A 13619-nucleotide genomic window follows, 5' to 3' on the forward strand; every position below is an offset into this window, starting at 1 on the left:
GGGCATTATCTTTTGTCTCAACCAGAACGCTGCCACCATTTTTCAGTAGCATCCTGAGTTTTGTCTTTGAGTCTCCAGAGCCTAGGATAGCGCCTTGCACAGAGTAGATATTTAAAGGAAGTTTTATGTTGGACTGAATTGGATTACCTCATATTCTCTGTGAAGTAACTCCAGTCGAGTTTTTCGAAGATGCTTTCTGACAGTGTGGCTAAGCATAGGTTCACTCTCACTTGTTCCTCCTAAAAAAAAAATTTTTTTTTTTTAAATTTTGGAATCCAACAGAAATTAGAGCTAAGTGCAGAATTCCAGTAATAAAATTTTCCCCTCCCCCTTCTCAAGGATCCTTCCCTTGACACCTGGGCTTTCCCCTTATTAACAATGATTATGACTGGAATGTATATACATTTTAGAGTTTACAAAGAGGTTTACCTACTCAGTGGAATGAGAGCTGAATTTGGAATCAGAGGAACTGAGTTCAAATTCCAGATCTACTATGTACCTACTACCTTCATGACTTCTGGCCAATCACTTAATGTTTCTGAGTTTCAGTTCCTCATCTGTAAAATGAGAAAACTGGCTGAGATTGTTCCTAATAACCATTCTAGCTCTAAACCTAGGATCCTATAAATAGCCTTACCTGATTTTTTGTTTTAGTTATTATCATTTCACATTTGCAGATGAAGAAATTGAGGCTCCTAGAGTTAGTTTAACCCAGCCAGATCTTCCAGAGTCCAGGTCCAATACTTATCCACTCTCATACTCATGGCTCTCACACTACCTTTTTCCTTGTATACATGCTACTGACCTTGGCATAAATATGCTTTTTCCCCAAGCCAACAAAAGTTACCCCATCTCTATCCCAACCTGTGAACAAAATTTAGAGCAAATAATGAATGGCTCCATCACTCTAAGAAGGCATCACACTAAAAGAAGCATCATATGAAGATATGTAATTGCCTCAAAGACAAGGATAGAACTTATATTACACATCATACAAAGTACACACTTGAACACTTAATAGATTTTAACTAAGAGTAAAACCAATTAGCACTCAAATTTTCTTAGATATTGGTAATATGATTGAAAAGATTAATGTCCGCTTTCATGCAGAATGCTAACAAACCAATTAGAATAGATTAAGAGTCACCACATTAATTGTAAACCCAGATTGACTTGTTACAAACACACTCAAAATAAATACTCTGTAAAAGATGTTAGCTTATCTTTGCTTCTGTTCTATTTTACCTTCCTACTTTCTATGTCATGGAGAAAACGATTTTATTTAAGGAAATTTGCACCTGATACCTCTGGTTCCTTTATAACCAAAGATCTATTATTACTAATTAAATATTTCCTTCAGATGATTACACTCATGAAAGGTGAAATAAAAATACTCTTAATCTGCACAAAATCCTAGAAAATCTAGATTGGAATAATTTTACCTTTCAAAGGATACTTTATTCAAGAAAGGTAAAATCAGTTTGTTCATTACAGGCAACAAACTGAGGTTACAAAAACAAACAAACAAAAAACCATGGAGTCCAATAATGAGGTCTCCATTTCTCTTGGTTTAAATGCAATTTTTTTCAGTGACAAATGAATCTCCTACCTTATCACTGTCACTTCTATACTCAAGTCTTCGTGGCTCCTTACTATTTAACACATATAAGTCAAAATTCTTCAGTCTACCATATAGACAATACTTAACTTTGGAGCTTAACTGATACTTCCTATAAAAGGAATTATTTACTATTCCCTGAACACAATCTTAATATTTTAGTGTTGGTTTATACTATTCTCTCTTCCTAGACTAACCCATGCTTTACTTCCATCCATTAAAATCAGCAATGTGGTATAGCATATGGAGTATTGAGCCAATGGTCAGGAAGACAGGAGTTCAAGTTCATACTCAGTTACTAGCTATGTGACCCCAGACAAACAATTTAGTCTCCACCTACCTTGGTTTCCTCATTTGTAAAAATGAGGATAATAGCATCTACCTCTCACATTTGTTTTGAGGATCAAATGAGGCAATATTTGTAAATTGCTTGGGAAATTTTAAACCATGATATGAATGTCAATTATTATTATTAAAATTCTTTTTTTAAAAATAAAAACCCTTACCTTCCATCTTGGAATCAGTACTGTGTATTGGTTCCAAGGTAGAAGAGTGGTAAGGACTAGGCAATGAGAGTTGAGTGACTTGCCCAGGGTCAAACATCTGGGAAGGGTCGGAGGCCAGATTTGAACCTAGGACCTCCTATCTCTAGGCCTGGCTCTCAATCCACTGAGCTACCCAGTTGCCCCCATTATTAAAATTCTAACGAACCTTCAAAGGTTCCAAATGCTGTCATCTATGACTGACATTTTACATATATCTGTTAAACGGTTGTAGCTCTTTTTTATGACTTCCTTATCATATATAACTATTGTGTCACTTTTTCCCCAAAACAGAGTATAAACTCCTTGAGGGAACAGACTGCCTTATAAACATCTTGTATCAAAAGATAATACATAGAGTGCTTTGCAAATCTTAAAGTATTTGCTATTATCCCCCACAAGAGGCACTGTTAGGTAGAGTCCAAAGACCTAGGTTAAATTTCCTTCTCTGACACTTACTGGCTGTGTGACCCTGGGCCGATCATTTAACTTCTCAGTTCTCTAGACAACTTTCTAATACTAAGTTACAAAGAAGATGCTGACCTGTATTGGTAGAGGAAGTTTCTTCACCTGGGAATTCTCTATACTATTGAAGTCACATATCCTGTCCCTATTATGACTCATAGTATCCAGCATCTGTGGAGTATTCAGTAAGTATTCGCTGATCATTTGATATTCAACAATGATGTACAAATCATTCATGTTTGGGTATGACAGTATCCAGAAAATAATGCTACAATTTGCTTACTTTAGTCTCCAACCAATATTATGCCTGAAATTTAATTGATTGCATATGTATATGCAAGTATTTAGTGTCCTTACCGATAATCTCCTTGCAGGGATTTTCAGAGGTGATGGGGACACGGCAAGCTGGGCATTGGCTATTGTTCTTCAACCATACATCAATACAAACAGAACAGAATACATGATTGTTGATGCATATGACAGGATGGCGAACCTTAAAAAAAAGTTACACTGCTTTAATTTCTACATTCAAAAGTATAACTCTAATTCAAATTCCATTTATTCATTCAAATTCCAATTTGCTTTTTAACCATCCAAATTATATATTTGTGTATATACAATCTATATACACCCTTACCTCCTGATTTAGAATCAATGATGAGTATTGGTTTCAAGACAGAAGAGCAGTAAGGGCCAGGCAATTGGTACTAAGTGACTTTTCCAGGGTCTCACTGCTAAGAAGTATCTGAGGCCATATTTAAACCCAGGATCTCCCATGTCTAGGCCTGGAGCTCTACCTGCCACCTAGCTGCTCCCTTCCAAAAGATTACTTTGTCCAATCTCAGGCACCACATTGCCCAGGAATTATAAAGAACTACTGACCAAGATATTATGATGTTTCTTACATATATGAAATTAACTGAAACCACCAGACATGCACCTTACAATCTCTACCAAACAAAAAACATGAAGAGCTACATTTTGTGACAGAAGTTGTGGCCAATAATGCCTACGGCTCTTTGTTCACTGACATATAACAAATTATCTGAAGCCATTTCCTCTTTAGTAGAATTTGCTTCCAATTCTGATTTCCAACCATGTTACAGAAGAATGAGAGAGTTAAACAATGAAACAATATGAATTAGAACTGAGATTTTCTACATGTGCCTATGATCAAGGTGATGCCACAACCCCAAATCATTAAATGTCTCTCTGAACCTGAGATGCCACAGATCAAAATAAAAGGCTATGACTACTTCTACTGTGAGATATAGTAGAAGGTGTTTGGGTCTGGAGACCAAATCATACCTCTTCTCTTTTCTCCCTCTTTATTATTTCTCTTGGTTCCTATGGTTCCTCTACACTTAAAAGTCTCAGATCTGTTTGTCCAGGCCCAACCTTCCAGACTCACATCTTCATGTTGTCCTTCAGACCTTTCAAATTGGATGTGCTGTAGACAACTTAGACTTGAATCGTCCAAAACTGAACTCATTATCTTTCCTCCCAAGCCCATATTGGTCCCAAACCTTCACCATAACCCCCCTCCCCTAGTACCCAAGTTCACAACCTCAATTCTTTGCTCTCACTCCCCCTCCAATATCCAATCCTTAGGCAAGTCATCTTGATTTGGTCTTTGTAACATTTCTCATATATGTGACCTCTGCTCTGGCTGCCACCCTACCCCAAGCCTCAATCCCTTCGAACCTGGCCTGTTAAAATAGCCGGTTGGTTGGTCTGCCTCAAGTCTCTCCCAGTTTTGCTTTTCCTCTACTTGGCTGTCAGATCAACATCCCCAAAGCAAGGACCTGATCCTGTTCTGGTCCTATTCAGTAACTCCAGTGGCTCTCCATGGCCTTAGTATCAGAGAGACTCTTCTATTGGCATTCAGAAGTTTTCCTAATGTGCCTTCCCAGTTCTAACCTTACACCTCTGACCCCCCCCCCCATCCTTTGTGATTTGGGGATACTGGCCTTCTTGTTCCTCCAATAGGATACTCATCCCCAGACTCTGGGCATTTCGCTGGATGTCCCACACCTGGAATGTTTTCTCTCTGTCATTTGCTTTCAGTATATCATATACATATCTTGTTTGTACAGTTGTTTCCATGTTATGTCCCCTATCAGCCTGTGAGCTCCTGGAGAATAAGGGGGCTGTCTTCTGCCTTTCTTTGTATCCTCCATGCCCAATAGTTGTTTAATAAATGCTTATTGATTGACTGAATGACACTTCTGCTTCTTACCATCTGCATGATTTTAGACAAATCAATTATCTGAGCCTCAAATTACTTCATTTGTAAAATGAAAGAAAAGGGAGATGATGAATTAGATCGATAAGGTCTCTTCCAACCCTGTGATCTTTGTATTCTTATAATGGACAGGAATAAGAACAAAGGCTCCTAGGATCTGGAGCTAGAACAGGAAGGCACTTTAGAGATTGTCTAATCCAGATTTCTAATTTTATAGCTGAGGAAGTTCAGGTCCTTAGCCAGGAAATGACTTGTCCAAAGCCACAGAAGTAATCAAGAATTAGTAATCAACTCAGGAGCCTCTTTCTAGTAATGATTGCCACCATCTGAACTCTTATTCAGATAAATAAGATGTGTAAGTGAAGAGGAAGAGAGTCCACAAAAAGTGATTTGCAAACTATGGGAGGATTTTCCTACAGTGTGGATCCTATCTGATCAGCTAGCTTAGTGAAGAGAGGCCTCCAGGAGTTGTGATTTCTATCTTCAGGCATTTGAAAGGCTATAATGTAAAGAAGGGCCTAGCCTTGTTCTGTTTGTCCTTAGAACCAAAGCTCCTAGAGAGGGAAGGAGGTAGTGTTTCCTTTTCTTTTTGGTGCTTGTTTCCCTACTACCTAGCACAGTGCCCTGCACAGAGAGACTATTTAATAAATACTCAATAAACTGAACTCTCCCAGAACTTTTATAATCTCTCTACATACACAGAGACAAAGCAAGCTCCAGGAAACAAGTAACTAAATAATGGGAAATTAGCAGAGGAAGCAAAGTGAAAAGGAGAGGAAAAGGAAGCTATATTACCAAGCCAAAAGTTTCCAAGTATAAAGCCTCTTTCCTTTTTTTCCTTAGAGAGACATAAAATTCCTGGCATCTAGACCAGTTCCTTGTCAGGACAGGAAAATCAGAAGCTTAAACTCGTCTTTCCTGCCTATTCTTTAGGGTACACGCCTGTAATTTAGAATGAAGTCACAAAGCCATATACCTGCTCTTTTTCTGGCAAGCCCACTGTCAAAGGTATAAGTTTCTTCCCAATAAACAGCTCAAAGACTTTGGAGAGAAACATTCCAAAGCCTGGAATGCAGCTCTTTCATAGCCATTCCCCCGTATCCAGTCACTTTAAAAATAGAAAGAGGTTGTGACCTCAATGTTTTGGTTAAGCATATTAACATAAAAGAAAGAGAAAAGAGAAAGGATTGCTTAAGGAGTGGAAGATCTGGGGTTTCCTCCCCCAAATCATAATCCTAACAAAAGTAGCTCAGCAAAGGAGAAAATGAGGTAGGAAAGAATGTGTCTTGTCTCTACTACTTCATAGAAATAATTTCCTTTTAAAGTGACAGTTTAGGGGGCAGCTGGGTAGCTCAGTAGATTGAGAGCCAGGCCTAGAGAACGGGAGGTCCTAGGTTCAAATCTGACCTCAGACACTTCCCAGTTGTGTGACCAAGGGCAAGTCACTTGACCCCCATTGCCTAGCCCTTACCACTCTTCTGCCTTGGAGCATTGCAATACACAGTATTGATTCCAAGATGGAAGGTAAGGGTTTAAAAAAAAAATAAAGTGACACTTTACACTGGAAATTGGAACTAAGGTCTAGGTTTGGGTTTTTGTTGTTGTTGTTTGGGGTGGGGATGATATAATACCAAATACAGCATAAGGATCAGAGTCAAACTTCAGTCTGAAAAGGGCCCAACCCCTCAAAACCCATTTTTACAGTAATAAACTGAGTTCCAGTGAGGCAAAGTAATTGTCACATGGTAGCAGTGCTCCCAGGCTCTGACTCCAGTCTCATTTCTACTCACTGCCTCTGTTAAACATGAGCCTGATGTAAGTGTTACTGAAAAGCACTGCCCAGTCTGAAAGTGGACACATACACAGCTAAGTCAGGGATGAAGTCTAAGTCACTCCACTTAACTTGTCATATCAGCATGGCATATAGACAGGCAGAAACTGCTGTGGTTCTGAAAGGTTATTTACAAATTTAATGATGGAAGGAATAATGCATATCTACTGCTACCACTACTATGGTGTTGAATTTAGGAAATACAATTTACTCATTAATTTGATGCATTGTATCATGCCCTCCTTCTGCAATATTGCACTCTAGTTGACAGTTTAAACACAATTTAGGAAAGCACAAAGCAAAAAAATGAGACAAGTATCTTTAGTTCCTGAAACAAGTTAATCACCATTTAAAATTTAAAAGTAACTTTCATAAATTTAAGGGCTTTTTAAACTTAAAAAAAAAAATCCACAATCTTCTCTCAGATTAGTGTTACTCTGAAGGGAGAGATAGTACTTCTCATTGTCTGTAAACCATCCACTCCTAAGGGTTCAGAATTTCTTTAGTTGAAATCCAAATTTATTTCTCCACCCCAACTTCTCATCTAAACTACAGATAGAAATTTCTAACCACTCATTATGTATCTCCTCCTGGATGCTCCACTACTAACTTAAGCCTAAAATATCTAAAATCAGAATCACTTTTACTCTCAAATCAATTATTCTTTCTGACTTTTCTATCTCTTTTAATGGTACCACCATTTTCTCAGTTACTCAGATAATCTTTGATTTCTCCCCCTCAGAATATATTAGTTCTCTGCAACCTCTCAAATCAGTCACATCCTTTAGAATCCTATTAAATTGAGGTCCAAGCCCACAATAGCTCTCCCTTAGACTCCTACAATAGTTTTCTGCAGGTTCTCTCCATCCCTCTCCAGTGTTCCTTATCTACTCTCCCCAAGGCAATACCAGACAAATCCTCCAAATGCACAGCTCTAATTATCTTTAGGGTGATCAGAGATAATGAAATTGGGACTTGGGCTGATATCTTCCTCAAGTTCTTCCTCTGTGAAATGGGAGAGTTGCTCATTATCAGGAATGGTCTAAGGGAGTTTGTTTTATTAAAGAATTATTATTTTTTTATTCCAGCTCTACTGCACAAGAACTATGATGTGATCTGAAGTAGGCTCAGCACTAATTAGCACGCTAATGCCTCTTTCTTCCTGGAAGCTATACCTCTCTTAATATCACCTAAGATCACTTATGTTTTTTGACCATCATATACTAGTGACTCATACTGAATTCATTATAACCCCAGCACTTTAAAAATAATAATAGCATACATATACATATACACATATATATACACAGCACTTTAAAGTTTGCAAAACACTTTACAGATATCTCATTTGATCTTCACAACTTGGAGGTGGATGCTATTATCACCATCCCTATCTTTCAGGTAAAGAAATTGAGGCTAAGAGGAGTTAAATGATTTGATCCCAGGATCAAACTAGCATCTGAGGTGGGATTTTAACTCTGGTCTTCCAAGTCTAGCACTCTTATTTATGCTATCAATCTGTTTCTCTTTTTAGGTAAACTGCAGTTTAATTATGACTCCTTATCTTGCATTTATGAAGTTAATATTCTAATCCCAACTCTAAGACTTTACAGTTATGCCTACTGAATTTCATGTTATTACATTCAGACCAATGATCCAGATCTCTTTGGATCCTGGTTCTGTACATCAGTATGTTAGACAGCCCTTTTAGGCACTATCATTTTCAAATCTGATGAAGATGTCCTACATAGCTTTATCTAAGCCACTAAAATAATTGTTCATACAGCATAAAGCCTGGGGTCTGGGTCACTATGAAAGTCCACCTTCCCAGCTAACATGGAACCATTAATGACTGACTGACAATCCTTTGGGTCTGAATGTTTAAGCAATTCTGAATCTAACTGTATAATCAAGTAGCCCACATGTCTTACAAGGAAGCCTCTGTTCTTATCAAACTATAGCCATCTCATCTCTGTGGTGGAGAGGTAGCTAGCTGCAGCTCTTGTCGGGTTTGGCAGTGAGCATCCTTGATACAGTAACTGGGAGCAGCTTAATATAGTGGTCAGGTGAGGCATCTTCCCTGAGCTCTCTCAGAGTTTAGACTGATTCTTTTTTTTTTCCTTTACCTCATAGCTGGAAGGTCTCTGAACTCCCCTTTGCTCATGCTAGGCCGGAGAAATCTTATGCCCTTTCCCCTCTCTCTTCTTCTTAATTCTTTCCCTCTATATTAATTAAACCACCATAAAATTTCCAAACTGACTTGAGTATTTTATTTGTGATTTGAATTAATCCCTGGCGACCATAAGGATAATATATTAGTCCAAACCCCTAAATTTACCCCTTACCTCATGCTTAGAACAGTCCTGTCCTTCATCTTTCAGCACTTTCTTCTTGCAGGTTCCCTGTCTATCTCACTATTCCATCCAATGGAAATGATCCTTCCTTACCCCAAACTCTCACAGTACTCTGACTAGCTCCCTAGTACTGTAATTACGTGTTTTTATGCTGATCTCTGATACTGGAAAAAAAATTCATGTTATTATTTATGATCAAATATTACAGTTTAAGTTTTCCCATAAAGAACTTTTCAGAAAGAAAAAAGATCAGTGCTTTCAAAAGGAACGTAATTTGATTACTAATTCTTTATCTTCATGAATTTGCTTATTTTTTTCAGGATAAACTTCCAGTGCCACTTGGATAAGAGTTGGTATTTGTTTTGAAAAACCACTTCATTTAGCAGTAGGAGCCTTTTTATGGAGACTTGGAGGTATGTAGTCCACCAGTGAATGACTCCAAGTAAACTGTGTAAGCCTTCTTTGTTTCAATTTTCCAATATTACTAATTATTTTACTAACATTACTGTGATCTTTATTCTATCATGAAGAATATCATTATGATACAAATCTTTCAAAGCTTTTTGGAAGAATATAAATATTTTAAACAATAACAATTTTTAAAATCGAATGCATTCATAGTCTATATTAATAAAAATATAATAAAGGAGATAACAGCCCACTGTACTCTTCTTGTGTAAGACCACATGTGGAGAAGTATTCAGTTTGTGGTACCCTAATTTACAATATTCTAGGATTCTAATCCTATTATTTAGAGTGTGAAAGGGTAACCACTCAAAAGCTACTCTAATTCTATCATCCTAAGAAATTCAAAGTTTGTACAAGAAGATAATGTCTTTTTCCAAGTTTAGGAATCTGAAAATTCCTGGTAATTAGCAACTGTTTAGTAACAATAAGGGAAAAGAAGATAATGCTACCACACTTGAATGCTGGCTAAGATTAAGATTGACTGGAATTCTTGGGTAACACCTGACAGAAAAGTCAATCCTAATTTAAAAAAAAAAAAGGATGCAAGTGTGAAGGAACTATCACTGAATGTTCAGCAATGCTAACTATGATTTTATAATAAACACTCTAAATGTACTTATATATTTATTTTCCAAACACAATTTTACATTTAAACTAACAGATAATGCTAAATGAATCCAAATTTCAGATGACTTATTTTTTCCTTCACTAAAATTACCTGTCTGAAACTTTAAGGGGAAGTTTCCAAAGTCAGTGCCTTCTAAGGGATAAGTGGCTTATTTGTTAAATCAAACCATTGTAATAAAAGAAGCCTAGAAACAATAATCTCTATTCCATAAGATTACTGTGGGAGGAATACAGTTCTTTGAGGTTGAGATGACCATTAGAGTGTGAGTCCTCTGCTGGCAGAGCCAGCTTTTGCTTTTTGGTATCCCCAGTCAAAGGTGGCTGCATAATCATGATGTTCTGGTACTCACCGGATTAATAAAGTCATAGAGAACAATTCACAGGATTAAGAAAGAGATAGGGTGCCTTCCATCCTAGCTATTTAAAACATGGTATACTGATTCCAAAGAGTGCTGGCTTTGAAATAAAAATTTGGGTTCAGATCCATTCTCCCCTCAGGCAAGCAATTTAACTTCTCTTGGCCCTACTTTCCTCTACAGATATAGAAAATGCCACCTAACCAGGCTGCTGTGAGAATCAAGTAATGTCAAATACTCAAAAAATTTTGAAATGTTTACATCATTAGGGTTAAGACTGGATTCCCTTTAAGTATCTTCTAACTCCAAGACTCTGTGATTAGAGGACCCCAAACAGATGGGCTGCCTATTCTAATGCACCCAGTAAATGTACTCTGAAGAGCAAACTCTCATTTAAAGTGGCTCTAGTCCTACATATTAGTGAGGGTCCCAGGGAGCAAGGACTGAAGGGCTGCTTTTAGGTTTTAAGCTGTGCTGCCTTGGAAACCCAAACCACCTTGTCATCTGCCTAGCCAGCTTTCTCGCTGGCTTCCTTCCAGTCCCAACTAAAATCCCATCTTTTACAAGCCTTTCTCAATTCCTCTTAAATTCGAGTGCCTCCCTTCTGTTATTTCCCACTTATCCTGTATATAACTTGCTTAAATAGAGTTGATTGCTTGTTGTCTCTCCCATTAGACTGTGCCCTCCTTGAAGGCAGGGACTGTCTTGCCCTCCCTTTTTTGCATTCAACACAGTATCTGGCATACAGTAGGAACTTGATATTTACTGACTAACTGGCTTTCTTCAGGAAAGACAAACATGAGAATGCCTACATCCAAAGGGATGGCTAAGTTGTTTTGAAAGCTGAATCGAATATAAAATTATACTGAACACTCGGGCTCTTGACAGAATATTTGGGATTCTCAGCAATCTAAAGACACAAAAGTCAATGTCCAGACTTCAGGAGGTATAGATATCACTAGCAAATTGATTTCCACACAGGTGCTCTCTGCCTAACTGGCCCACAGCAAGGTTTGATGCAAAATTAAGGAAACAATATTTCTCCTGCTGTTTCAGCTAACCTTGAATCTCTGTTGAGAGGAAATTGCATCATGACTCCTTTTTACCACCTTTAAACCATGTGGGACCTTTCTCTTTATTGCCAAAGGCCTCCATGTACATCACACATACGAATTCCAAGGTGACCAAAATTAGTGATAGTCTTATCTCTATTGATCACCAGCTGGGTGCCTTTGAGCAAGGGACATTACTTCTCATTTTTTAAAAACGAGTATAAAAATACCTGCCCTACCTACCTACTTCAGGTGATGGTTGAGAAGACCAAAAGAAAAGATAAATGCACTTTTGTGAAAGCAGAAAGCTCCCTACAAACAAGTCACTGTTGTCTGAATTAAAGTGTTAAAGGTTTGAATTAGCCTTATTAATAATGAATGATAATCATTAATACAAGAAGTGAGGACTTCCTAAAGTCTTTACAAAAGGAGGTGGTGATTCCCTAAACCATCACAAAAGAAGGGCTTTCTAGAAACACAGATCTGGGGGAGTAGGAGAGCACCCAAACCAGGGTTAACAGTGAAAAGGCCTGAGATTTGGATTGTAATTTCACCAAATCTGTATTTGGGAGGAGGGAGGGGGGAGGGGGGAAATGATACATAAAAGACAGGCAAATCACTGATGTGAAGTAGCTTCTGAAATACAGTAAGTACTCAATAAATGGGTGACTTAAATAGCCATAACAAATTTGACATCGAGCTTGCATGGCCTAATTTTGTGGTTTAAACTGTATTTTCATAAAGTGTATTTGGGGGTGGGAAGTGGGGGAAAAGATAGATGTGTAAATAATTGACATGAACTGGTGCCTTGTGCACAGTAAGCAATAAAGAGATGACTTAAAGGGCCTTTAAAAATTTTAAAGAGGGGACATGGAAATGAAAAGGAGGTGGCCTTTTGAAGAAAAAAAATAAAACTTGCTTATTATAACAGCTTTCTGTATCTTGTTTCACAAATGCATTTCCTGCACCTTTTGCATCCTACAGGTCTAGTCTCCTTCATTTGTGATTGTGCACACCACTTAAGGGGCTTGTTTTATTTATTTCAGATTGAAGCTTTGAACTAAAAACCATCTTTAATTTCAATTAAAAAAAATAAAAATAAAAAGCCAAGTTAAAAATCAATGCCTCCAACCAGGGGTGTAAAAAAAAAAAGCCCAGGGTGAAGTCAAGTGACCATTGTTATCTTGTGCACCAGGACATTAATTAGCATTCTGATTAGCTAGGGTTCCAATCCCCTGTCACGGCGCGCGCTCACGCTGGGGGGGTTTGCACCGGGTGGACAACATTGTGCAGCGCCCCCCCGACCCCCCATGTACTCGGTGGCTCCCCACAAGCTGTCGCCCACGTGAACAGGGCCCGGGAGGGTGCAGACCACGCCGCCGGCTTCCTCGCTCAATCCCTCCGACAGCGCCTGCAATTCAGGGAACCCTGGTATTCGAGCCCCCCTCCCTCTCTCCCTACCTGACCCAAACACACGCGCCCCGGTCTTTCTTAATATTATTCTTCACACCCACAAAACACCCCCTTACGGAAAATCCGCCGCTGAGAGGCACGGGCTCGGCTCCCCATTTCCCCCCAAGTGCGCTGCCCTTCGCGAGAATCTCGGCCGGCGCCGGCAGGGTTGCCCCCCTCGGCGCCTCCGCGGGCAGTTCAGCCTCCGTTCCATTACCTTCCCCAAGCAAATATGGCACGTGATGGGCAGCGTGAGAGACAATGTAACGTTCTGAACGTTCTGAGCCATGGCTGCGTTTAGAATCCCGCCAACACGGAAGTCGCACACCCGCGGCGAGCCGCGAGCTCCGGCTGCCGCGGCTTCAGAGCGCTAGAAGGTTCGGACTACGGCGGCTCTTCGGGGCCAATGCCTTCTCCTAGCGAGGAACCGAAAACGCGCTTTTGAAACAGGGAGCGGGAGGGCGGGGGTGGGGGTGGGGGGCGCCGAGAGGAGAGAGATAGTTTCCCGCCGTACTCTTCCCCTCACACACCCCGGGAAAATCTAAAAGCAATTAAAATCCAGGGAGAGGTTGGTTGGGGATGTAAATAGATAGGTAGAGGACCAGAGAA

The 13619-nt window shown here is 39.2% G+C and overlaps 1 protein-coding gene across 3 annotated transcripts in view; it reads right to left on the reverse strand.

Annotated features, from left to right (window-relative positions):
- OBI1 (ORC ubiquitin ligase 1) overlaps positions 1-13407 on the reverse strand; it is a 51100-nt gene extending 37693 nt beyond the window's left edge. Inside the window, exons 1-3 of one of the 3 annotated variants that reach the window (XM_001362775.3) lie at positions 13228-13407; positions 2983-3118; positions 148-239 (exon numbers count right to left, since the gene is read on the reverse strand). In XM_001362775.3, coding sequence (XP_001362812.2) covers positions 148-239; positions 2983-3118; positions 13228-13299 — 300 coding nt within the window. In that variant the 5' untranslated portion in view covers positions 13300-13407. Of the gene's footprint in view, positions 1-147; positions 240-2703; positions 2901-2982; positions 3119-13227 lie in introns of those variants that run through there. The other 2 variants (XM_056808002.1, XM_056808003.1) reach the window with 2 other exon arrangements.
- Between the last annotated feature and the right edge of the window lie 212 nt (positions 13408-13619).

This window comes from Monodelphis domestica, chromosome 8 (genome assembly GCF_027887165.1).
Source record: "Monodelphis domestica isolate mMonDom1 chromosome 8, mMonDom1.pri, whole genome shotgun sequence".
NCBI lineage: Eukaryota > Metazoa > Chordata > Mammalia > Didelphimorphia > Didelphidae > Monodelphis > Monodelphis domestica.